This window comes from Leucoraja erinacea, chromosome 2 (assembly GCF_028641065.1).
Source record: "Leucoraja erinacea ecotype New England chromosome 2, Leri_hhj_1, whole genome shotgun sequence".
Lineage (NCBI taxonomy): Eukaryota > Metazoa > Chordata > Chondrichthyes > Rajiformes > Rajidae > Leucoraja > Leucoraja erinaceus.
In genome coordinates this window covers 47,048,641-47,075,153 of record NC_073378.1, presented here as the reverse complement: position 1 = coordinate 47,075,153, position 26,513 = coordinate 47,048,641, and the positions used below count along the sequence as shown (strand labels likewise).

Sequence of the window (26,513 nt, the reverse complement as noted above, 5' to 3'; positions counted from 1 at the left end):
CAGTTAATAATACCCTAGTTCTATACCGATACGGGTGCTGTCCATTCGGAGTTTGTACGTTCTAACTGTGACCACATGGGTTTTTTCCAAGTGAACATAGAATAGTACAGCACAGGAACAGGCTCTTTGGCTCACAATGTTCATGCTGAACATGATGCCCAGCTGAACTGATTTACCCTGCCTGCACATGATCCTTATCCCTCTATTTCCTGCACTTCCAGGTGCCTATCCAAAAGCCTTTTATATGCCACTATTATATCTGTCTCCACCACCACCCGTGGCAAGGCGTTCCAGGACCCCACCATCCTCTGTGTAAAAAAAATTCCCCACACATCTCCATTAAACGTTTCCCCTCTCACCATATTGCCGTACCCTCTAGTTGGACAGTTCCACTCTGAGAAAGAGGTTCCAACTGCCTACCCAATTTGTGCCTCTCAGAATTTTATATACTTTACCAAGTCTACACCCAATCTCCAAGAGAAATTCATCCAATCCATCCAACCCTGTAGTTGAAACCCTCTAATCCAGGCGGCATTCTGGTAAACCTCCTCTGCACCTTCTCCAAAGCTTCCACATCTTTCCTGCAATGGGGCGACCAGCACTGCATGCAATATTCCAAGTGTGTCCTATAGAGCTGCATCATGACTTCCAGACTCTTGTACTCAATGTCCTTAACAATGAAGGCAAGCATACTATATGCTTTCTTTACCACCCTATCTACTTGTGTTGCCACCTTTAGTGAGCTGGGAATGGACTCCAAGATCCCTCTGGACCTTTATGCTGTTAAGGGTTTTGCCGCTAACGGTATACTCTCTTCAACCATTCAACCTCCCAAATGGCAATGCATCACACCTGCTTGTGAGCTCCAGTTTCCTCCCACATTTCAAAGATTCAGATTCAGAATCCAACTTTATTGTCATCGTGCAGTGTACAAGTACAGAGACAACGAAATGCAGTTAGCATCTCACCCAGAAGTGCAAACACAGGATAAAGGAACAGTAAAATATATATATATGCAATTTTCGGGGGGGGGGGGGGGGGGGGGGGGGGGGGGGGGGGGGGGAGATCAGTCACTGGGGGAAGGAGTGTCTGGGGGAGGGGGGGTGACTGGCAATCACCAAGGGGCAGAGTTAAGTAGGGCAACAGCCGCAGGGAAGAAGCTGCTGGTCCGGCAATGGAGAGACCTGTAGTGCCTCCCAGACGGGAGGAGGGTAAACAGTCTGTGGTTGGGGTGAGAGCAGTCCTTGACGATGCTGCGCGCCTTTCGCCCACATCGCTTGTGAGGAACCGGTGATGCGTTGGGCAGTTTTCACCACCCTCTGCAGTGCTTTCCGGTCGGAGACAGAGCAGTTGCCATACCATACTGTGATACAGTTAGTAAGGATGCTCTCGATGGTGCAGCGGTAGAAGTTCACCAGGATCTGAGGAGACAGATGGACCTTCTTTAGTCTCCTCAGGAAGAAGAGACGCTGGTGAGCCTTCTGGATCAGTGTTGAGTTATTGTGGGTCCAAGAGAGGTCATCAGAGATGTTGACCCCCGGAAACCTGAAGCTGGAAACACGCCCCATCTCCATCCCGTTAATATGGATGGGGGTGTGCGTGCCGCCCCTAGACCTTCTGTAGTCCATAATGAGCTCATTGGTCTTCTTGGAGTTAAGGGCCAGGTTGTTGTCAGCGCACCATGCTGCTAGGAGCTGGACCTCCTCCCTATAGGCCGACTCATCGTTAATGCTGATGAGGCCAATCACCATTGTATCATCTGCATACTTGATGATGGTGTTAGTAGCATGTACAGGTGTGCAGTCATAGGTGAAGAGGGAATAGAGGAGGGGGCTCAGCACACAGTCCTGTGGAACGCCGGCGTTCAGGGTGAGGGTTGAAGAGGTGTGCTTGTCTAACCTCACAGACTGGGGTCTGTTGGTTAGAAAGTCCAGTATCCAGTTGCAGAGGGAAGGGTCGATGCCCAGGTCAATGAGTTTGGTGATCAATTTGGAGCGGATAATGGTGTTAAATGCTGAGCTAAAGTTGATGAACAGCATTCTCTCGTAGGTGTCTCTGTTGTCGAGGTGGGAGAGGGCGGAGTGAAGTGCCGTGGAGATGGCATCCTCCGTACTCCTGTTCTTGCGGTAGGCAAACTGATAGTGTGGGAGGTAGGCAGCCTTTGAGGTGTGCCAGGACCAGCCTCTCGAAGCACTTAGTGATGATGGGAATAAGTGCAACTGGGCGGAAGTCGTTGAGGCTTGCCGCAGTGGAGTGTTTTGGCACTGGCACGATGGAGGTGGTTTTAAGGCAAGTAGGGACAGCTGCTTGGGCAAGTAACAGGTTGAAGATGTCAGTCCAGACATCTGTCAGCTGCGCAGCACAGGCCCTGAGTACGCGCCCGGGGATGCCGTCAGGGCCAGCAGCCTTTCGTGCATTAATCCTGCTCAGTGCCGCATACACATCGATAGGGGTGAGTGTGAGGGGCTGGTGATCAGCAGGGAGCACCGCCTTGATGGTCATCTCTTGATTTGTGGGAGATTTGAAAGATGTGTGGGTTTGTAGGTTAATTGGCCTCTGTAAATTGCCCTTATGCCCCTAGAGTGCACAAGTGATAGTATGTACCCGAGATTGATGGTCTACATAGACTCACTGGGCTGAATGACTTGTTTCCTTGCCATATCCCTAAATTAAACTAAACACTGCAGAACCTGTGTCTTTTTAATTTATGCAGGATCTTTCTTTGTAGTTATTCAAACATCACATTGATTTTTAATTTTCTTTACAATGTTTTTTCCATTATCTGACTTTTGAGGGGTAATGCTGCAAAAGATGCACATAAACTACATTGGGTTGACTAATAAGGTCACATAATTTCAATGACCGGCTGTTGCTTATATCACTGGTGCTGGTCCAGTATTAATCAATAGGTTCTGTTTTTATAAGTAGATAACACCAGTTCAAGCAAATTAGAACCTTATGGAAAAATTGCTTTGACCCTATAACAGGTGATACAGTTTCAAATTTGCTGGAAGTCATAAAATTATAGAAATGTATTAGACAGAAGCATGCTACTTGATTCCATAATGACCCAAAACGGATTATTCCCAGTTTTTGTCATGGGCTTTAACATTATCAATCTATCGACCATGTAGGATTTTATTAAGCAACCTGCTAAATTCTAAGCATAACGCAACATACAAGCAGTGTATAGGAAAGAACTGCAGATGCTGGTTCATACCGAAGATAGACATAAAATGCTGGAGTAAAGGGCCTGTCCCACTTGGCCGTCATTTGCGCATAATTTACGCGCCATCATTTATGCGTCATGACACGTGCGTCGTGACACGCACGTGATGCGCGCATGATGCGCGATGATATAGGCAGCAGCGCGTGGCCGCGCGAGGCGTCCCAGGATTTTGTGATGTACAAAATCTTTGCACGCCATCTACATGACGCGCAAATGATGGCCAAGTGGGACAGGCCCTTAACTCAGCGGGTCAGGCGGCATGGATCTTTGGAGAGAAGGATTAGGTGATGTTTCAGGATGGAATTCTTCTTCAGACTGAAAGATAGAGGTGGTGGGAGGGGGAGAAACTGGAGATGAGTAAAGACCAGAACAAATAATTCCAAGAAGGGTGGAGTCCTTAATGCCGATTGTTGGCTGGGGAAGGTGTGCTAGCGACAGGAATACAAAGTATGAGAATGGAAAGAGGAGTTTAAATGTTTGGGAACCAGGAGATTGCATAGACCAAGGAATGGATTAGTACGGGTGTCAGAGATTATGGGGAGAAGGCAGGAGAATGGGGTTAGAAGGGAGAGATAGATCAGCCATGATTCAATGGCAGAGTATACTTGATGGGCCGAATGGCCTAATTCCACTCCTATCTTGTAATCTTAAGGCGGACTGAGCAGTGTCTTGTGTCTACATGATGTGAATTGTTTCTTATAAGCCTGTTATTTGCTTAAACATTAAATTAAGATTGTCATACAGAGCCTTATCTTAAAAAAATGCAATTACATTTCTCATTTAATCTGCTGTTCACTTAAATGCTGAATTGTGCCATCCTTGAATACTTCTTTTTTGCAACTTGCTGCCATTGTGCTTGATCAGTGGGCTTCCTATTTTCTGCTTTGTCTCTGAATGCCTTGGTGGCTGGTGAAGGGAGAGCCCCACTCCCTACAGGAAGCCAGGAAGTCATCCCAGCTGTGTGTATTTTAAAGATGAGTGCAACATATTGACGTTCAAAGGAACTCAACAGTCCTTGTGCAGAAGTCACTGAGAACCAATATATTCGCAGCAGAGAATCTGGATGGCAAATCGTATTTAAAAATAGAAGAATGTAAAAACAATGATCTACAGATGCTGGTTTGCAGAAAAGGACACAAAGTGTTGGAATAACTCAGTAAGTCAGGCAGCATCTCTGGAGAACATTAATATTTGTGCACATGGATACTCAGTTCTTCGTTTCTGAAAAATGAGTTACTCCAGCATTTTGGACCTTTTCTGTAAACCAGCATCTTCAGTTCTTTGTTTCTAAAAAAATATCAATATTCCCCAGCATTTATTAATATTATGGTCGTTTTTTTCATCTGCAGGTGTCCATAAGTTGACCATTTGTAACCCGGGTACATTGCTTGTCTGCATTAATTCCATAATGCCTCCGTGCTTTGTTCACTCAAGTACCTGTCCAGATGCTTCTCAAGAATCATTACACTTACTGCTTCCATCGCCTCCTCTGGCAGCTCATTCTAGATATCAACTACTCTTTGTGTGAAAAATGTTCCCCTCGGATTCCCTCTAAATATTCTCCCCCTCACCTTAAATTATCTAACTTATGTTATCACTTCATCATTATATGGTTAATTGATTACATTCTGTGAATTTCAGATTCAGTGAAGATCATTGCAAAAATATTTCACTGAAGATAGTTTAAAAAAATCCTGCAAATTTCTTCTCACATTTACATTTTGAGAGGAACTTGAAAGCCACAGGTAAAAGTTTAAGCAGAAACATGTGATGAATTATGGATTCTGTTAATTGGTCAGCAGGTAGGATTGGTTTCTGATGAAATATTGTTGTTTTAAGTTTAACTGAGGCCTTGAATGTCTAACAATGGGATGGATGTATGTGATGCTGACCGTAGATGCTGGAATATTGAGCATAAAACAAACTGCTGAAGAAACCATGGCGGCACGGATGTGCAGTGGTAGAGTTGCTACCTTACAGCACCAGAGACCCAGGATCAATCCTGACTACGGTTGCCGTCCATACGGAGTTTGTATGTTCTCCCCGTGACTTATGTGGGTTTTCTCCGGTTTTCTCCCACACTCCAAAGATATACAGATTTGTAGGTTTATTGCCTTGATTAAATAGTAAATTATCCCTAGTGTGTGTAGGATAGTGTTAGTGTGTGGGGATCGCTGGTCGGCGCAGAATCAGTGGGCCAAAGGCCTGTTTCCACGCTGTTTCTCTAAGCTATACTAAACAAACCTCAACTAAATACCGCAGGTCAGGCGGTATCCGTGGAGGGAAATGGACAGATGGTCCTATGGGTTGGGACACTTCTTAAAACTAAAATCTTAATTGTTCCCATTTTCCTGCATTCAATCTCTTATCCTCTACGCCAGGATATCTCAATAGTTCTCAAATGTTATGAGGGTACCTGGTTCTACCACCCCTTTACGCAACACATTCAAAATTTCAATCATTCTCTGGGTGAAGAAAATGTTCATCAAATATCCTCAAGATATACCACCCTTTACTGTAAACCTATGGTTACAGATACTTCTGCAAGGGGGAGGTGTTTCTCATTTTCGACCCTAATTAAGCTCTTCCTCATTTTATATAAAACAGGTTCTGCAAACTCAGCCTTTCCAGTTTCTGCACATATCTGAACTAATCCATCCCATGCAACCTCCTGCTGAATCTACTTTATATTCTCTCCAATGCAATCACATCCTTTGTAAATGTGTTATCAACGCATTGTTCAGAGATTTCTTCTGAAATCCTGAAGGGCATTTCTTTCTTTACCAACACGATTACAAAAACAAATTATCATGCCATTCATTTGCTGCTTGTGACACCTTACGTGAAAATTAAGTACAGCAATTGCCTGCACAGGGATAACTACATTTTAATAGGCATTATTTCATAAACAGACTTGCATAATCTGAGGATGTGGTCCTGAAATTCTACATTATCCTCCCACTCCAATTCAAAAAGATGACCAGGAGCAAGACAAATGACCATTGCTAATTCTTGGGAACTCTGCAATGACAAGTGGGAGAATTAACAATATAGCTGTATAATTTTATAGTACTTGTCACTAACAATAAGCATAAAAGGTTGATGTAGAAATAGGTCATTCGACCCTTCAAGCCTGCTTTACCATTCAATAATATCGTGCTTGATCTTCACCTCAATGCCACTTTCTTATATTAATCTAATATCCCATCATTCCCAGGACATCAAAAAAACTATTAATTTCTGCTTCAAATATACTCTAAAGCCTCTTGTCTACAGAATAGCAAAGTTTCATATTTCTCCAAGGAAAGACATATTTTCTCATCGCTGTACTGAATGGCTGACCCATTACTTTGAGACTGTCACTCCTGGTTCTATACATTCCTGCCAGGGGAAACGTCAACTTCAGTTCTATCGTGTCAGCTCCCTCAAGAATTGTATACGTTTCAATGAGATCTCATAGAGTCATAGAGTCGAGTGATACAGTGGGAAAATAGGACCTTCGGCCCAACTTGCTCACACCGGCCAACATGTCCCAGCCACACTAGTCCTACCTGCCAGCGTTTGGGTCATATCCCTACAAACCTGTCCTATCCATGTACCTGCCTAACTTCTTCTTAAAAATTGGGATAGTCACAACCTCAACTACCTCCTCTGGCAGCTTGTTCCATACACCCACCACTGTATGTGTGAAAAGGTTACCCCTCAGATTCCTATTAGATCTTTTCTCCTTCACCTTGAACCTATGTCCTCTGGTCCTCAATTCACCCACTCTGGGCAAGAGACTATATGCATCTATCCGATCTATTCCTCTCATGATTTATACACGTCAATAAGATCACCCCTCATCATCCTGCGCTCCAAGGAATATATTCCAGCCTACACAACCTCTCCCTATAGCTCATACCCTCTAGCCATGGCAACATACTTGTAAATCTTCTCTGTACCTTTTCCAGCTCGACAACATCTTTTCCATAACATGGTGCCCAGAACTGACACAATACTCTAATTGCGGTCTCACCAACGTCTTATACAACTGCAACATGACCTCCCAACTATACTCAATACTCTGACTGATGAAGGCTAATGTGCCAAACTCCTTTTTAACCACCGTATCTACGTGCGGCTCCACCTTCAAGGAGCTATGCACCTGCATTCCTTGATCCTCCTGCTCTGCAACACTCTCCCCAGAAACCTAACATTCACTGTGCAGGTCCTGCCCATGTTAGACTTCCCAAAATGCAACACCTCACATTTCTCTGTATAAAATTCCATCAACCATCAGCCCACCTAGCCAATCGATCAAGATCCTGCAGTACTTTTTCTCAACCATCTTCACTATCTGCAAAACCACCCACTTTTGTATCAGGTGCAAACTTGCTAATATTGTCGTGTACAATACAATACAATACAATTTATTTGTCATTTGAACCCCATTGAGGTTCAAACGAAATGTTGTTTCTGCAGTCATACACACAAAAAAGAACCAAGACACAACACAATTTACACAAACATCCATCACAGCGCATCTCCTCCTCGCTGTGATGGAAGGCAAAGACTATCTCTCCCCTGCACTTCCCATTCCCCTCCCGATGTCAGAGTCAAAGTCAAAGCCCCTGGCGGGCGATGGTAATTGCCCCGTGGCCATTAACGCCGCTCCGGGTGATGCAAGGCCACGCAAGGTCTTGTTGTTGGAGCCCCCGGCAGGCGCTAGCAAAGTCCCACAGCCATTCGAAGCCACGCGGGGCGACGATGTAAGGCCCCGCTCCAGGTACTCATCAACCCTGCAACTCGGGCGGGTTAAGTCGCCGTTGCGGAAGCCCCGAAAAGCGGTCTCCCAGCAGGGACCCGCGGGCTCCCGGTGTCACTGTCCACCAGACCTGCGGTAAGTCTCCGAATCCCCGGGGTCGGGTCGCAGCAGCGCGCCACCACCGCTCCGAACTCGGCCAGCTCCGCGATGGTGAGTAGGTCCGCAGGCCCCGCGACTGGAGCCCCAGGTCGTTCCTGCTGGAGGCCGCTCCACGGTGCTACAACGGAGACCCGACAGAGAAAAGGTCGGGTTCTCCGTGCAGGGGATAGATTTTAAAAGTTTCCCCCACCCCCCGCCCCCCACACACATACACAAAAAAATTAATAAAAACTACATTCAACGAGACAAAAAATAATAAACTGACGGACGGACTGCAGAGGCCGCTGCGACGTGAGTCGCGCCGCCAACCGGAGGGGTGGATGTTCTCATCCAAATAATTGATGTAGATGACAAACAGTAACGGGCCCAGCACCAAACCCTGTGGCACACCACTAGTCACAGGCCTCCAGTCCGAGAAGCAACCTTACACCATCATCCTCTCCTTCCTTCCATGAAGCCAATTTTCTATCCATTCACCTATCTCTCCTTGGATCCCATGCGATCTAACCTTCCAGAGCAGCCTATCATGCGGAACCTCGTGTTCTTTGAATTCTAGAAACAGATAACATGGCAGCAACGATGCACTTTGATGCAAAGGAGATATTTAAAATGGGAATTAAGTGGGCTGAATGACTAGCTGAAAAGGACGGTGAAAAGTGAATTCTTACTATGATAAACAGTCACAGAAATGCATCGTTGGCTTTGTTCTTTATTTAAGTAACATTGCCAGCAAATAACAATGTTTACGTGTTAATATGAAGTTATTCCTTCTCAAAAGCTTTTTTCTTTACATTGAAAGTGCTCTTGGAGGGGCATGCACTATCTTTTCCTGACATTGCAGCTTTCTATGCTCTCAGTTGACACACTTCCGGCTGTGGGAAATTTGAAAACGTTGTTGCTAAACGTGTGAACAATATGAATTTGTTAAGAAAGTAAATACTGAACAATAGACAATAGGTGCAGGACTAGGCCATTTGGCCCTTTGATCCGGCACCGCCATTCAATGTGATCATGGTTGATCATCCCCAATCAGTACCCTGTTCCTGCCTTCTCCCCATATCCCCTGACTCCGCTATTTTTAAGAGCCCTATCCAGCTCTTTCTTGAAAGCATCCAGAGAACCTGACTCTACCGTCCTCTGAGACAGAGAATTCCACAGTGTCACTACTCTCTGTGAGAAAAAGTGTTTCCTCGTCTCAGTTCTAAATGGCTTACTCATTATTCTTAAACTGTGGCCCCCTGGTTCTGGACTCCCCCAACATCGGGAACATGTTTCCTGCCTCTAGTGTGTCCAAGCCCTTAACAATCTTATATGTTTCAATGAGATACCCTCTCATCCTTCTAAACTCCAGTGTACAAGCCCAGCTGCTCCATTCTCTCAGCATATGACAGTCCCGCCATCCCGGGAATTAACCTTGTAAACCTAAGCTGCACTCCCTCAATAGCAAGAATGTCCTTCCTCAAATTAGGGAAGGACCTCTTTTCTCCTATATTCGATTCCTCTTGTTATAAAGGCCAACATGCCATTCGCTTTCTTCACTGCCTGCTGTACCTGCAGAATAATTCTTATCAGAAAAATCCCCTGTTGGCAGAAGATTCAAGATCCTATTCAGTTTTGAAAGCAAAAATTAAAAAATATTTTGTGAGTTGAGATAGCACCAGCTGAAAAGCCATTATTAAAAAAGCTAAAACAGGCAATATTAATATTAGAATATTGTTCCACCATTTAGAAAATGCAAGACATATCAAAGTAAAATAATTTAATTCTGGTTTTTCAGTCTTTCAGAAGATGTGAAATATTATTGCCGATAGTCTAACAATTTGATCTGATAATCTACCTCTGAAATCACATCAAATGATTGGAATATTACCAATAATATTCCACAACCCCAGTACGAGAGTGTTCAGAATGTGAAATTTTATCTGAATAATTAATGCTTAAAGCTATATTTGGTAAAGTTTACGAGAAAACAAGCATCAATGGGGGCATCAAAACCCGTAGTCATAGCATTGTATACCATAAAAACAGGCCTTTTTGCCCACCGCATCTCTGCCAACCATCGTGCTTATCTTTAGTAATCCTACTTGCCTGCGTTAATTCCATATCCCTCTCTGTCGCGCTTATTTTAAATACCTGTCCAGAGACCTTTTAAATGTTGTTACGTTTTCTGCCTCCACCATCTTCTCTGCCAGATCATTCCAGATATCAACTATTCTTTGTGTGAAAGACTTATCCCTGAGATGCATTTCAAACCTTTTTCCTCTCAAAAATCTACATCCTCTAGTCCTATATATCTCTACCACTGAAATAAGTCTCTGGATACCTACACCTCTCATCTATATTACTAAATCTCTGTTCTTGACCGCTTTTGGCCGTCTGTGCTGCGATTTCCGAGAAAACGCCGCCACCTACAGCCGTTACTTTTGGCCGCCTCGCTCAGAGCCGCCATCTGCCGCATGTGTGGCGAGGATTTTTCCCGTTGATGAAAAATGACAGAGATATTAATGTTTTTACAAAATTCCCCATTCTCTCTGCTGCCCCTGCTGGAGGGAGGGGGAGGGACTAAAAAACCAGGAAGTGGTGTGCCTCAATCAGTCGCTGCAAGTGGTGTACCTCAATCAGTCTCTGCAAGTGGTGTGCCTCAATCAGAGCTCTGAATAACACTGAACAAATGTCTCCACAGCTGTGAGTACCCAAAATGTGGTTTGAACATGAAAATATGGTTAGTTTGAGGAAAAAAGCACTGCCTGCAAATGGTTGTTTGGGTTGAAGTAAAAAGGCACCCTCTCTCTCTCCCCTCCTCTCTCTCTCCTCCTCTCTCTTTCTCTCCCCCCTGTCTCTCTCCCTTTCTCTCTCTCTCTCCCACCCTCTCCCCATCACCCCCCCCTCCTCCTCTACCCCCCCCTCTCTCTCTCCCCCCTCTCCCCCTCCCTCCCCTCCCCCACCTCCCTTTCCTCTCACCCCCCCTCTCCTCCCCCCCCCCTCCACACCCCTCCCCCCCCTCTCCTCCCCCCCTCCCCCCCCTCCCTCTCTCTCTCTCTCTCTCTCTCTCTCCTCTCTCTCTCTCTCTCTCTCTCTCCCCTCTGTTTCTGTCTCTCTCTCTCCCTGCCCCTCCATCCCCTCCCCCCACCGTCCGGCCTATAATTGCTAGGTTTACTCTTAGAACCCTTTTTAAACAATGGAACAACATGCGCAGTATGCCAATCCTTGGGGACTATTCCCGTTTCTAATGACATTTGAAATATTTCTGTCATAGCCTCGGCTATTTCTACACTAGCTTCCCTCAATGTCCTAGGGAATATCTTGTCAGGACCTGGAGATCTATCCACTTTTATATTTTTCAAAAGTGTCAGTACTTCTTTTACTTTGAAACCCATAGTATCCATAGCTACTCTACTACTTTCCATTACCTCACATAATTCAATATCCTTCTCCTTGGTGAATACCGACGAAAATAAATTGTTCAATATCTCCCCCATCTCTTTTGGCTCTGCAGATAGCTGTCCACACTGTCTCTCCAATGGACCAATTTTATCCCTCGTTATCCTTTTGCTATTAATATAGCTGTAGAAACCCTTTGGATTTACTTTCACCTTACTTGCCAAAGCAACCTTATGTCTTCTATTAGCTTTTCTAATTTCTTTCTTAAGATTCTTTTTACATTCCTTATACTCCTCAAGCACCTCATTTACTTCATGCTGCCTATAATTATTGTAGATAATCCCTCTTTTTCCGAACAAGATGTCCAATTTCCTTTGAAAACCAGGGCTCTTTCCACTTTTTACTGTTTCATTTCAACCGAACAGGAACATAAAGATTCTGTACTCTTAAAATTTCCCCTTTAAATGTCCTCCATTTCTCTTCTACATCCTTCCCATAAAACAAAATGTCCCAGTTCACTCCTTTTAAATCATTTCACATCGCATCAAAGTTAGCCTTTTTCCAATCAAAAATCTCAACCCTAGGTTCAGTTCTGACCCTCTCCATAATTATATTGAAACTAATTGTATTGTGATCACTGGACCCAAAGTGCTCCCCAACGCATACCTCCGCCACCTGTCCCGTCTCATTGCCTAACAGGAGGTCCAACACTGCCCCTCCTCTAGTAGGTACCTCTATGTATTGCTGCAAAAAACTATCCTGCACATATTTTACAAACTCCAAACCATCCAGCCCATTTACCGAATGTGTTTCCCAGTCTATGTGTGGAAAGTTGAAATCTCCCACAATCACTACTTTGTGCTTACTACTAATATCTGCTATCTCCTTACATATTTGCTCTTCCAATTCTCGATCCCCATTTGGCAGTCTATAATACACCCCTATAAGTGTTGCTACCTCTTTCCCACTTCTCAGTTCCACCCAAATAGCCTCCCTAGATGAGCCCTCCAATCTATCCTGCCAAAGCACTGCTGTAATATCTTCCCTGACTAGTAATGCAACACCTCCACCTCTTGCCCCTCCAATTCTATCACACCTGAAGCAATGAAATCCGGGAATATTTGGTTTCCAATCACAGCCCTCCTGCAACCATGTTTCACTGATCACCACAACATCATACTTCCAGGTGTCTATCCAGACTCTAAGCTCATCCACCTTTCTTACAATGCTCCTAGCATTAAAATATGCACATTTATGAAACCCTCCGCCTCTTATTCTCTGTTTATTTCCTTTTTTTAGAGCATGTTAACTCTCAGCCTCCTTTGTTCCAAAGAAAATAAACTCAGCTATACAATCACATCAGTCTGAAGAAGGGTTTCGGCCCAAAACGTTGCCTATTTCCTTTGCTCCATAGATGCTGCCTCACCCACTTAGTTTCTCCAGCATTATTGTCTACCTTCGATTTTCCAGCATCTGCAGTTCCTTTTTAAACAGCTATACAATCTCTCTTTATAACTCAAGCCATCCAATCCAGGTAACATCCTTGTGAATGTTGTCTCCCCCCATTCTAGCGTAATCACATCTTTCCTGTAGCATGGAACAAATCTGCACATGCACTCCAAAACAAATCAGCAGGCCATTTAGAAGATATCATAAGAAAAATACATGCATTAAAACATCAGCACACCGAAAGGGATCTTTTAAAATAATCATGTGTTCTTACTTAATGCAAATGAAAACATTGTTCAGTAAACAGACACAGCTTTCCACTTCTTTGATCTATATTATTTAAGAAATGTCAGATGTGAATTCACATATGGACTAATTTTAATACACCTGCATTGTGGTTTCCAATCTGTTTGGCCACCTGTTTTATGGCCCATCTGACTTTACTGTCAATTAACCGCAATGGAAAGTATAGGTAAAACACCAATCTGACCCAATCTTGGCTGTCCTCTTTCTGAATGTTAGGTTCTATTTATATTTCCCTTTCCCTGTTTCGACCACTCAACCCCATTCAACTCTGTTCCATAAATTGTTAATGTCATCATAACTTATTTTTTGCTGGGGACTTTAAAAAATATACATTTGTAAAAACAAAATTTTGAGAACCATTTACAAAGGAAACATGTGTAAAGGTTCGGTTAACACCAATCAACTATTTATTTAACAATTGAAAATTATGGATCTCAGTAAAATAACTTACTTCACAAGATGAGAGCACTGTGGTTAATGTGAAATTTAATGCAGTGCTCCCGTTTCATTGATTTTGCTACAAGGTTCTGAATCTGACTGTACTTACTGGTTCCTTCCAACAAAATAATGTTATGCATTTTACATGGGTCTGTTTACTTTCTCCAATATTAGGTGAAGTGAAAGGCAAGCATCCTGACTGTGTGAGAACAGAGGGAATGCCTGTGTGAGAGACACCTGTGTTGCATGAAGACTAAGAGAGATTGAATGATATTGGGCAGCAAAGTGGTGCAGCTTGTGTAGCTGCTGTCTCACGGTGCCAAGCACTTGGATTTGATCCTGACCTCGCGTACTGTCTCTGTGGAGTTTGCACGTTCTTCCTATGACCGCATGGTTTTCTTTGGGTTTTCTTTCCTCTCACATCCCAAACGTTAATTGGCCTTTGAAAAAAAATTGTATCTCGTGTATCGGGAGTGGATGCGAAACCTGGATAACATAGAACTGATGTGAACGGGTGATTGATGGTCGGCATGGACCCGGTGGGCCGAAAGATATGATTTCATGTGTGTCTAAGCTAAATAAAAGGTTGTGAGAATGTGAAGTGGGTTTGTTATCACAGTTGATCTGCGCAGAAAAGAATGAGGACAGAAAACACAAGCTGGAACTGTGAGATTTAGGCTGCTGCAACAACTGGAAATCTGAGATTAAAGTTAATATTGGGAACAGGAAGAAATGCTGACATGCTGTGCATTTCCTGCATTCTCTCTTTTATTTCAGAGATCCAGCACCTGAATTGTTGTGCATCTCATACTTCTGGTATATACTTTTTTTCTCTTTACCTCTGCCTTTCTTCACTTCCCTCAGTTGCATTTCACAAGCTGCCATCAATCTTTCTCACCCAGCACCTTGACCTTTTGTGTCAGTCACCATTCTGAGTCTCTATGCCCTTTTACATGCCATCTCTTTGTATTCACTGCAGCTAAAACATAATCAATTTCTAGCTTTTCCTGTTTCTATTAACAATATTTACTACTCTCACGATGTAAACTGCAGTTCATACCTAAAATATGTTCTATTGCTTTTTATGTTAATTTTATGCTTCCTCATCTTTTACATGAAAATCTATTTGAAGGCATTTCCATTATTTCTTATACTACGGGTGCAATTTGCTGATTTATTTGCCAGTTTTACAATTTAATGTAGGGTGATGAACGTGTTCAAACTTCCGGTACCAAGTGAATCCAGGCTTTGCACACAACAGATTATTTTTAATCATAATTATTTTGTGAAATATGATAATGATTCTTTCACATCCCGAAGAGACTAACAGTTGTTGGTCAGTCATGTTCGCACATATGTCTGCTCGGTGAGGTCAAGCCTATAGTCCACCAGGAGCACAACAGGAAATTAGATATGTGGAAAGAATTTAACCACTTGACCCGAAAGGATGAAAGCTTTAACAAGAGCAACATCTACATTATTGAAATGTCATCTTGAATGAAGCAGCGAGCAACTTCTTGACTGCCTTTACACATCAGACAGTTTGTGATGGTAAGATCACAAAATGAAGTGAATAATGCAGCTAAATAATATCTCACCTTTACATCTATCGGAATCCTTTCTGGAACTTTATTCATTGCACGACTTGAAAAGATTTCCTTAGAGCTGAGCTAAGGAGCTCTTAGTACTATCATTTGGGATTGAGCCTGCCACTCTGCATCTACCTCACAGAATGCACATACAGGTCAGTTGTGCATTTGTATTATTGTACAGCAATAATTTCAAACCCTTGCTAATTAGTGAGTCCACCATCTTGGAAGTAAAGACCTTGTCCCACTTAAGTGTCCTTAGCACGCAAATTACGCGACCTCGTGGTATGTAGTTGTGCGCGACATCGCGCGGGGCTCCGAAATTTTTGGAGCGATCGAAATCTTCGCACACCAATGGCCTGTTGCGTAACTGACGGCCAAAGTGGGACAGGCCCAAGACCCTGGCGCAACGCAACGTCTCACCTCCAACAGCAGCAGAAGCAGGCAAACGAGCGCCAAACTCGGCCTGGGGCTCACAGCCGTGGCGGTCCGGATCCGACCCCACTTCTACTCCAAGAAAATTAAAGATAGACACAAAATGCTGGATTAACTCAGCATCTCTGGAGAGAAGCAATGGGTGACGTTTCGGGTCAAGACTGTTCTTTCAGACTGAAGAAGGGTCTTGACACAAAACATCACCCATTCCTTCTCTCCAGAGATGCTGCCGGTCCCGCTGAGTTACTCCTGCATTTTGCGGCCATCTTCAAATGACGTCACGCGCTCCAGACGGCTGTGTGAATGCATGAAATCGCGCGCGACCTTTGCGGGATGGTCGCGCCTCAACGCGACCATGAGGTCGCGTAATTAGCATGCCAAAGACACGCAAGTGGGACAGGCCCTTAACTTTATGTATATGGGAATTGCAGAGAATTTTTTTTTAATTATAAGATTTGTTTTGACAAACAGGCAAACCTTTGGAGAAATTGTATTTTGTATGAATAAATAGATCACATTTTAATTATGAAACTACTTAAAAGTCTGAGTTTATAAATTGTGTCCTTATCCGAACAAAACTCTTCACAAATTTGAACAAAGGAACTGTTTATCATTAAAAAAATTCAGATTATTCCATTTATTGGATAATGTGTAAAAGGCAGCACTTGAATATTCTGTTATGGCAACAACCGACAGTTATCTAACAGTCTAGCCAATCAATCTCCAGTGAGGAAATTATTGTTTTACACATTAATCTAATCAGGGCATGCACATAGTGCCAAACAAGGTACATATTAATATTGCCAATTAAAGCAAGCTTTCCCAATATCTGAGAGCAAACAATGTACTTCTAATTATTTGTTGGTACTTTTTGGATCTTTAGCAATAAGAATAGTCTGAACTTGGAAAGCATGCTGATCAACAGCCTATTATTTTGACAGAAGGAGAAGAATAAAACAGACACTTACAGACAGGATGTCTCTCGGCGAGCGTAAATGTATTCACATTTTCCATGCATGCAAACATGCTCTGAACATGGCTGGTAATTTCCAGTGTAAATATCTTCTCTTTGATCACTGGCATCTTAAAATAAATTAACAAATGTCAGTATTATTTCTTATTTCTTCTGCCACAAGTTTCCTGCTGTAAGTTTCCTGCTCACAGCAGAAAGTACTTTCAAAAAGCACCTGGAGTAATTTAAATAAATACCTTATTTTCTCAATTGCGGTTTTGTAACTCTGAGTATTTCATTCAACAAAGTGTAAGGTTTTCCCTGCATGTGTGCCAAACATGCATTACTGTAACATTTTTGCTCTGAAATGGGACGCAATGTGAAAATGCATCCTGCCAGTTGATGATGAACCAGTGCTCATCTGTGAGAAAGGGAACTGTTCCTCAGCTTTACTATCTGACCTCTGTGCAATAGAAAATGTTTTGACATGCTTCAATCTACAGCTTACAGATGTATGTACAAAATCTGATCTTCTTGCTAAGCTACCTATTTCCTTGCTGAATCTTTGAAATAAACTAAACTAAACTATAAAGTAATTTTTGTAACTATTGGTTTCAAGGCCTTCTGGCTGCAGTAAATGTTGATAACCATCAGCAATTATAACCATCTTGTTGGATCTCAAGAAGGAATATTTGTCATCTGTGAGAGCACATGGTTGTACCCAGTAACTGCTCTGGCTATAGTATCTAGGGCAGAGAGTGGTGGCGGTGCGGAATGAGGCAGGTTCATTGGTATCATTTAAAAATAAATTGGATAGGCATATGGATGAGAAGGGAATGGAGGGTTATGGTACGAGTGCAGGCAGGTGGGACTAAGGGGAACAAAATTTGTTCGGCACGGACTTGTAGGGCCGAGATGGCCTGTTTCCGTGCTGTAATTGTTATATGGTTTATATGGTTATATGGAGATACCTATGAAGGAACGTCTTCAATGGACATACGTTAACCATCAACAAACTGTGATTTGCACTGTTGCAATCTTTAATTACACTTCTTTTGAATTACTACAGTTCAGGGCCTGTCCCAATGCGGCAACCTAATTGGCGAGATTAGAAGAGTTTGCCCTCGACTCATACTCGCTGCATGGTCGACACAAGGTCCTAGGAGGTATTTGTAACTCTCCTTCATGCTTGAGAGTAGTCCCTGCGTACTCGAGGCCTCAGCTTGGTGGCGGCATTTTTTTCAACATTCTGAAAAATGCCTGCGAGTAAAAAAAGGTCGCCATGGAAAAAATCAATATTTTTTTACTCGTAGGTTTAATCAAGATAGGTCGTAGTGGGTTGTAATGCTATTGTATGTAATCGAAGGCAATCGAATGTAGTTGAAGGTAAAGCTCGTTGAGAAAAAAAGGTAAGTAAACCGATCGGTAATGTTACCATCACAGAGAGGGTTTCTGATACTTGCCTTTAATTTCTGTTCCCAGCTGAAATCCATTGTCCTTCCCCAAAGAACCAGTGTCATCTAGGAAGAAGCAATGATACATTAGCGGAAATATCTGTGGCCGACTGCAACAGAAGATGCTGGTCAGGCAACATCCGTGGAAGGGGGAAAAGAAAAACAGAATCAATGCTTCAGGTTGACAATCTTCATCTACCTTGAGGAGACACAAGAGACTGCAGATAATGGAATCTAGAACAAAAAATTGCTGGAGAAACATAGTGAGTTGACAGAATGTGTGGAGGAGAAGGAATGGTCAATGTTTTGGCCATTGGGTGCTCATATAGAGAATAAGGAATAGAGGGAGGTCTGTGACATGGGCCCAGCAGTGATAAATTGACCGGTGGGAGGAGGGGCGGGGAGTGGAGGAGAAGTGTTGGGAGATAGAGGCAGGTGGGTGATAGGTGAAAGCGGACATAAAGAAGAAGGGGGTCGGGTGAATCTGGAGACAGGGGCTTGAGGGTGACGAGTGGGGACACAAATGCTACCAGTGCAGGAATCTACTAAGTAGGAAAGGTGATTATAAGAACTATTAAGAAAGAGATGAAGAGCGGAAGGACTACTGTGGTAAGTAGGCAGAGGCACAATGAAGTTGTGAGGAGCAAAAATGGAGCATGAGGGCAGGAAAGGCTATGGGAAAGGGAATAGAAATGGGAGGCTCAAGTAGTTCGGAAGGGGGGAAAACGCAGGAAGTAAGAGTTGCCCTAAATTGGAAAACTCAAGGTTCATACCATTTGATTGTAGATAATCCAGGTAGAATATGGGCCTCACCCTGGCAGTGGAGGACAAAGACAGACTATTTGGTGTGGGAATGGGAAGTGAGTTGAAAGTTAGAGACAAAAAAAGTGTTAAAATGTAAAGCAAGTAGGTAGGAGTGGAAACAACAAAAATGGAAGCTCTGTCTACAAGAAAAAGGCAACATAGTTTGTATTGGGCTTCATCCTGGCAATGGAAAAGGCCAAAGGTGGACAGGTCAATGAGGGAATGAAAAGCAATGTTAAAACGGCTGCAACCAGGTGCGAGAGATATTTGCAGATGGAGCAAATATGCTGTAAAATGGTCACGCCTGGTTTCACTGATGTAGACCAGGCCACGTCAGGAACACCAAATGCAGTGGATAAAGTTGGACAAAGGTGTACATGAATTTTTACCTCACCCAAATAGATTGTTTGGGTCGCTCGAGAGGAAAGTGTAAAAAAGAGTGTTGACCCCCTTCCCGACCTCATCTCTGATTTTCGTCCCCCTCCTCCTTTTTCCCTGAATTTAATTTACGTAGTGCCGACACACATTACCCACCAGATCCCCACCCCTATCTGATTCCATCTACCTTTATCTCTCCCTTATTGGTTCCCATTATTACCTTCCTTATTCATTGGAATCCAACAATGCTAACCTGTTCGTCCTGCATATCACGCTTCAGTAGCTGTTTCAACCTCCCCCCTCCCTTGCCCTCACTCCCATCAGCTCAAAGTAGCAACTAACTTTTCTTCATTGTATGGTTCCATCTTCCACTCCCTCTTCTCCCCCACCTGGCTCCACCTGGCTCCATCTGCCCATCGCCCTTCACCCATCTTCAGCCCACCTGTCATCTACTGGTGAAATAAGGACTACAGATGCAACTTTACAAAAAAGACACAAAGTGCTGGAGTAACTCAGTGGGTCAGGGGACCATCTCTGGGGAACATGGATAGTTGATGTTCCGGGTTGAGACTCTGGGGGAAAGGCCTGTTTCCGTGCGGTATCATTCTATGATTCTATGTTCATCAATAAACCATGTTCAATTGATCCCACCATGGTATTCAACTAAATGTATTTTAGTTCAACTGCAGGTTAAGAAGAGGCTGGAGCTCAGGTTAATATCTAGGGCGAAACTCAGAAAAGAGAAAACACAAATAATCTTTGTTTTATTACAAATTACAAAAAACTAACATAAGTCTAAATGTCTTACTGGTTCAAGTAGATTGATTTGATTTGTTTCCAAGTCTATGAGAATGTTATATTCACATTCACACACTCACTCCCACTTAATCTTGGTATTGAGACGCAACCCCTATGGATGCTTCTGACCATCTTGCTTCACAAGAATCATTCATTCTCACCAAAATCATTTATGCATAAAACGTCTTCTGCATGCTACATTGATCCAATTATTTATCCTCTTCCTGATGTCTTATTGTACTGTCAAGGTTTCTCTAATTGGATTGGTAATCAGATTTAGTAGAATCCAATAGTGTCTTTTTGCAATCAAGGTTTGGTCACCATTTGATAAAGGGTCACCTTTGCAATGAGTGCTTTAAATGATATCCTACAATTGAGATTAATGTTTAAATTAATTCATCCACTAGAAGAGTTTAAGCCTGGCATTATCAAAATTCACAACATGTCCCAAAGTGAGTCAGTTGGAGATTAAGCTCCTGTCTAAAAAAAATGAACTAGTGCACAAGTAATTGCATTTTTTATAGTGCCGTTAAAATAGCAAAAAATGTCCCAAAGCTCTTTATTGGAGAATTCAATGGACTCCTTATTGGAAATTGTGTGGAAGGCAGTGCAGTTAGCATAATGTTGGTAGTCAGTGGCTGCAGAGTGAATGGTGCTGGCATAGCCCCAGAAATACTGAAGCAGATGTTATGCAAGGGTAGAGTCAGATCTACGCCAAGAGAAGGTGCAGGAAGGTGAAATTTGTAATAATGTTGATGATATTTTCCAGTTCAGGGCAGGAGCAGAAAGTAGCTGTGATATAGTCTTCGGAAAGAAATGAGGGTGAGGATCTATTGAAGGCTGAAACAAAGAATGTTACACATATCCCATAAAATGACAAGCTTAACTTGACTCCACGACAAGACCACTTACTTTGAGGAGATGAGCAAATAAATTATTCAATGAGAAAACAATTTCAGCTAGGTGAAGGGAAAGGTTATGGAAGTGAAGAAGCTATTCACTGTCCCTCAGTACGTGACCACATCATGAGGCTGCAACCCCTGCAAACCCTCTCTGCATCCAGTCTGTCTGGAGGTAAATAATTAGACCAAAACTACACACTCAAATCCAGATGGAGTCTCACCACGGCTATGTATGGCTGCAAGATGATATTCATGTTCCTATACTCTCTTGCAATTCTCTTGCCATGAAGGGCTGAAGGGAAAATGCTGGGAACTATAGGCTGGTGAGCTTAACATCTATAGTTGGTAAGTTAACGGAGAATATTCTAAGGGATAGGGTATAGAGACATTTGGATGGGCAAGGGCTGATTAGGAATAGTCAGCATGGTTTTATACGTGGGAGGTCGTGTCTCACAAACCTGATTGATGTTTCTGAAGACGTGACCAAAAAGGTTGATGAAGGCAGAGCTGTAGATGTTGTGTACGTGGACTTCAGTAAGGCGTTCAACAAGGTTCCGCATGGTAGGCTGCTCCGGCAGGTTAGTTCGCATGGGATCCAAGGAGATATAGCTGAATGGATAGCAAATTGGCTCCATGGAAAGAAGCAGAGGGTAATAGTGGAAGGTTGCTTCTTAGACTGGATGCCTGTGACTAGTGATGTGCCTCAGGGTTCGGTGCTGGGTCCATTACTGTTTGTCATCTACATCAATGATTTGGATGAGAATATCCAGGGCAAGATTAGCAAATTTGCTGATGATACAAAAGTTAGTGATTTTGCAGAGAGTGAAGATGGTTGTGAATGATTGCAGCAGGATCTGGGTTGATTGGCCAGGTGGGCGGAGGAATGGTTGATGGAATTTAATACAGAGAAATGTGAGGTGTTGCATTTTGGGACAGGACCTACACAGTAAATGGTAGGCCTCTGGGTGGTGTTGTAGAGCAGAGGGATCTAGGAGTACAGGTGCATGGTTCCTTGAAGGTCGCGTCGCAGGTAAATGAGGTGGTCAAAAGGCTTTTGACATTTTGGCCTTCATCAGTCAGAGTATTGAGTAAAGAAGTTGGGAGGTCATGTTGCAGTTGTATAAGATGTTGGTGAGACCATATTTAAAATACTGTGTTCAGTTCTGGGCACCATGTTATTGGAAAGATATTGTCAAGCTTGAAAGGGTACAGAAAAGATTTATGAGGATGTTGCCAGGACTAGAGGGTGTGAGCTATAGGGAGAGGTTGAGTAGGCTGAATGTCTATTCCATGGAGTGCAGGAGGATAAGGGGTGATCTTATAGAGGTGTATAAGATCATGAAAGGAAAGATTGGGTAGATGCACAGAGTCTTTTGCCCACAGTAGGGGAGTCGAGGACCAGAGGACATAGGTTCAAGGTGAAGGAGAAAAGATTTAATAGGAATCCGAGGGGTAACTTTTTCACACAAAGGGTGTTGGGTGTATGGAACAAGCTGCCAGAGGAGGTAGTTGAGGCTGGGGACTATCCCATCGTTTAAGAAACAGTTAGACAGGTACATCGATAGGACAGGTTTGGAGGGATATGGATATGGGGAGAAGGCAGGAGCAGGGTACTGATTGGGGATGATCAACCATGATCACATTGAATGGCGGTGCTGGCTCGAAGGGCCAAATGGCCTACTCCTGCACCTATTGTCTATTGACCAAGCGCAGGCAAGTAGGACTAGTGTAGGCCGGTGTGGGCGAGTTGGGCCGAAGGGCCTGTTTCCATTCTGTATCACTTTATGACCCTATGAAAATAAAAACATAATTTGCCTTTCTAGCTGTTTGGTGCAGCTGAACACTTGCTTTCAGTATTTGGTATGCAAGGAGATCCAAACTGTAAATCTCCACTCAATATTTTAAAGAGTGTCATGAAGAAGGAATAATATAAAGAGACAAAAGTTTAGTCATGGATTTCTTGAGCTTAGATATCCGGAGCTGTAATGAAGTACCCAGTGCTATTGAATTCTTGATTTTGATATCAAAAATGCCTAGGCATCTGAGTGTATCAATGTTGAGTAGTAATATTTTGCCCGTACAGTAAGGTCTAGGACCTTAGTCAAGATTGCAATTGAAGCTGTATGGCACACATGAGGTCACTGGTAGAAGCACAGCTGGTCTCTTTTAGTAGGTTTTGAGAAGTGTATAGAGAGATTAAAATTATATTGTCTCCTGGAGTGGGGGGCATTTAGTTTGTGTGCGTGCGGGCGTGCGTCTGCATTTGTGGGTGTGTATGTGTGTCTAAAATTGCTCAATACTAGAGTGCACATGGGAATAAATGTTTTGCTTGATCAGGATGGCGAGAAGGGGTTGGGGTCACGGGGGAGTGTGCGTTTTCAAAGAGATGTAATGGGGCTGCAATGACCATGTTGGAGACTGGGGGAAATTAGTAGAGGAAGCAGGATGGATGCAAACACCATACCTAATGACCCATGCCTCTTGCTTTCTGCGGAAAAATAATCATGAAGAGGATGTGACCAGTATATCTGCAGATATTTAGGCCCAAAATGTTAGCTTCACAAGTATTCATGTTTCTCTTTGTCCAATTGGCTGGGTTGTCACTTCTGGCCTCTGGCTTATTAATGATTCTTGCCTAACAATGGGAATAATAGGTGTTTCCAAAGTATGGCAGTTTTGTAATTCTGATTTGAATGTAAAACAAAAGTCCTTCTTTGAAATAAGGTTTGTTTAAGGAGTATCTGTCACTCGTAACTTGTTATTGCTCTATTATTAACATGACCAAAGTATCAGCTAAATTGTAAATCTTTTGAATTATTTTCTTCATCCTGACAATTGATAATCTCAAAATAGCTTTCAATTTTTTGAGAATGCTATAATAGACATACATAATAATTGAACCTTTGACAAATATGGCCTTATCCCCAAACTGATCCTATTGCCATAATCTTCTCACTCACTATTCCATTATTCACCTTTTTCCCCTCACCTCAATGTTGTATTGTTTGGGATTAAGTGATGAATAGATGATTCCGTCGATATTTGCTGTGATCAAACAAGCTGACATGCCATTACAGGGGAGGCATATTTTCATTTAGAAATGCAAAATTATCAATGGAAAACACCAGAATGGAATTATCAATGGAAAACACCTAGTAAGTGTACTATAGCTTTGAAAAGAGAAAAATGTAAATTCATCTGGAGCTAAACACTCAATGGGAAGCTACATGAGGTGAATGGAAATGAAAAAGACTGGGTGAAATGCCAATTATTACATTATGGATGAGGTACATGATGCATCAACTATGGTTTTTGCTTTATCATTTCCAAAACCCTACACATAAGTTGATGAGTTTTGCAGAATTTCAACACCCAAAACAGATGTCGATGTCATAGACCTCAGGGAATTTGGAATTAATGCATCATTTCTGAAAATAAGTTATTTACCTTGGCATTTACCAAGACGTTTTACTTCAATCCACTCCTGTCTCTGGCAGGATGCTTCTTTGACAAGGCAAGGACTATCGTATGATTTTCCATTAGATGCACACACTGGATTGTAGTTGAATCTGCTGCAGTCTATATTACACACACACCTGATAAATCAAAATATCCACATTGTATCGAATTGTCAGCTAAAGAAATCACATATGCAAATTACATAATTATGAAACCTATAAACATAATATTGCCACATCTACCACTACTGTAACCCACTGAAAGCAAAACATATCACAGACAGCTAAATTAAATACACATACTGCAAAGGTAATTATTTTAAGCATAATTGATCACTTCATTGCCAATAGACTAAATGCTTAATGTGTGAAGGATTGAGTTTATAGAAATATCACAGACATCATTGACTTGTTTAAAATCATAGTTAGAGATTCTTCCATAAGCAGCATAGGCTCAACAGAGACAACGTGTATTGCTCAAGTGACAGGATTTTCCTTATTAGTTTGCCCCTTTCAAAGTGGTTCAGAGGACAGGTTTATATGACTTGGCGGGATCTATTTTGTAGACTCTCAAAAATATTTCATGCCCCAGTTGCTCTACATAAACACTGGTGTTTGTTCAGCTTTGCCGATTTTACTGGCTTCTTTACCAATGCATATTAGACACTAATGATTCAATTTTATATAACTGATCCAGCTGCACAGAAGTCTTTTGCATAATGCACAAGTGTCTACAGTTTGCTTTTATTGAATGTTGTGTTATTTGAGATCACTGGCAAATATCAACGAAAGAAACACGAATGATGAAACCAAATTCTCTCAGGGTTTAATATTCCTTTATTCTTTGCCAAATGCAAAATACATTTCTGTCTTATGAAACATTAAATAGTTATTTTGGAGGGGGGGGGGGGGTGGACAACACCATTACCATTATAGCTAACTGACATGTCCAATTTCCATTTGTAAATGCCAATCAAATTCTTCACAATGTTCAATATACTCGACAAAGTGTGTGAGCATGATTAGAAAATTGAAATTAAAATGTTTACCTAAAATCTAAACAGCTCAGCGTGAATATTTATTAACGCTTTCCCTCGTAACTTGTTCGATCCATTTGTTTATATTTATATTTATTGGAGGCCATACTCAATTTATGAGGGGCTTGAAATCTTATTATTTCATGGAAAATTTAAGTGAGTTGGGAATTAGTGTTCTTTCTCATTCAGCCATCGATCGGAGTACAGAATTATTGACCATTGTCAAGCCCTCTCAAACCTTTCTCTTAACCTTACCATCAACAACACCAATGTTAATTCTCAATGGCCTCGTTTAAAGAGACATGTAAAACATATTCCCTTGTTAATGTTAGCACTCTAGGGGCGCTGCACTGGCAGCAGCCTCTGCCTACAGCCTGTCTGTTATTTCTGTCTTTTTTATTATTTTTAGTTAGTCCAAAGTGTTGGGTTGGGGAAAACTAACTTTTCTATGTGGGGGAGGGGGGCAGGGTAAGGGGGAAACCATCTCCCAGTCTCTTCCTGGCGGGGACGCGACTATTTCTCCGAGTCACGTCCTCGCCCCCCACCTCGCGGCCTACCAGCTGGACCGGAACGGCCTTTCCTGCCGGGGACCGGGAACCGGACCAGGGCTGCTACAGCGGCGGCGCAGCGCTGGAGTCACCGCGGAGCGGGCGATGCCTACCTGGGTCGCCGTTGGAGCTCCGGAGCGTTGGGCCACTGCTCCAACATCGTGGAGCTCTGGTGCAGAGAGCTTCCAACGCGGGCAGCGCTGAACAGCATCGTGGAGTCCTGGGGCGCCTTGCAGAGGGTCTACAGCGGCAGTCTCCACCCAGCGCGGCCTGCGGACTTTGGGAGCCGCCGACTCCGGTAGGAGGGGGCCGACTCTGTGTCCACGCCGCTGAGGACATCCCGCAGCCCCGAAGTCGGACTTTTAAAACCCCGGCGTGCGGTCCTGAACATCTGGCCGCCCGTAGCGGCAACTGCGGAGGGCACGGGGAGGCCCTGACCACAGGGAATA

At 43.0% G+C, this 26,513-nt stretch overlaps 1 protein-coding gene across 1 annotated transcript in view; it reads right to left on the bottom strand.

Annotated features, from left to right (window-relative positions):
- Positions 1-26,513, bottom strand: part of LOC129709723 (tomoregulin-1-like) — a 232,574-nt gene that overhangs the window by 5,177 nt on the left and 200,884 nt on the right. Inside the window, exons 6-8 of the mRNA XM_055656260.1 lie at positions 24,469-24,617; positions 18,149-18,205; positions 16,702-16,816 (exon numbers count right to left, since the gene is read on the bottom strand). Of these exons, the coding sequence (XP_055512235.1) occupies positions 16,702-16,816; positions 18,149-18,205; positions 24,469-24,617 (321 nt within the window). The remainder of the gene's footprint in view (positions 1-16,701; positions 16,817-18,148; positions 18,206-24,468; positions 24,618-26,513) is intronic.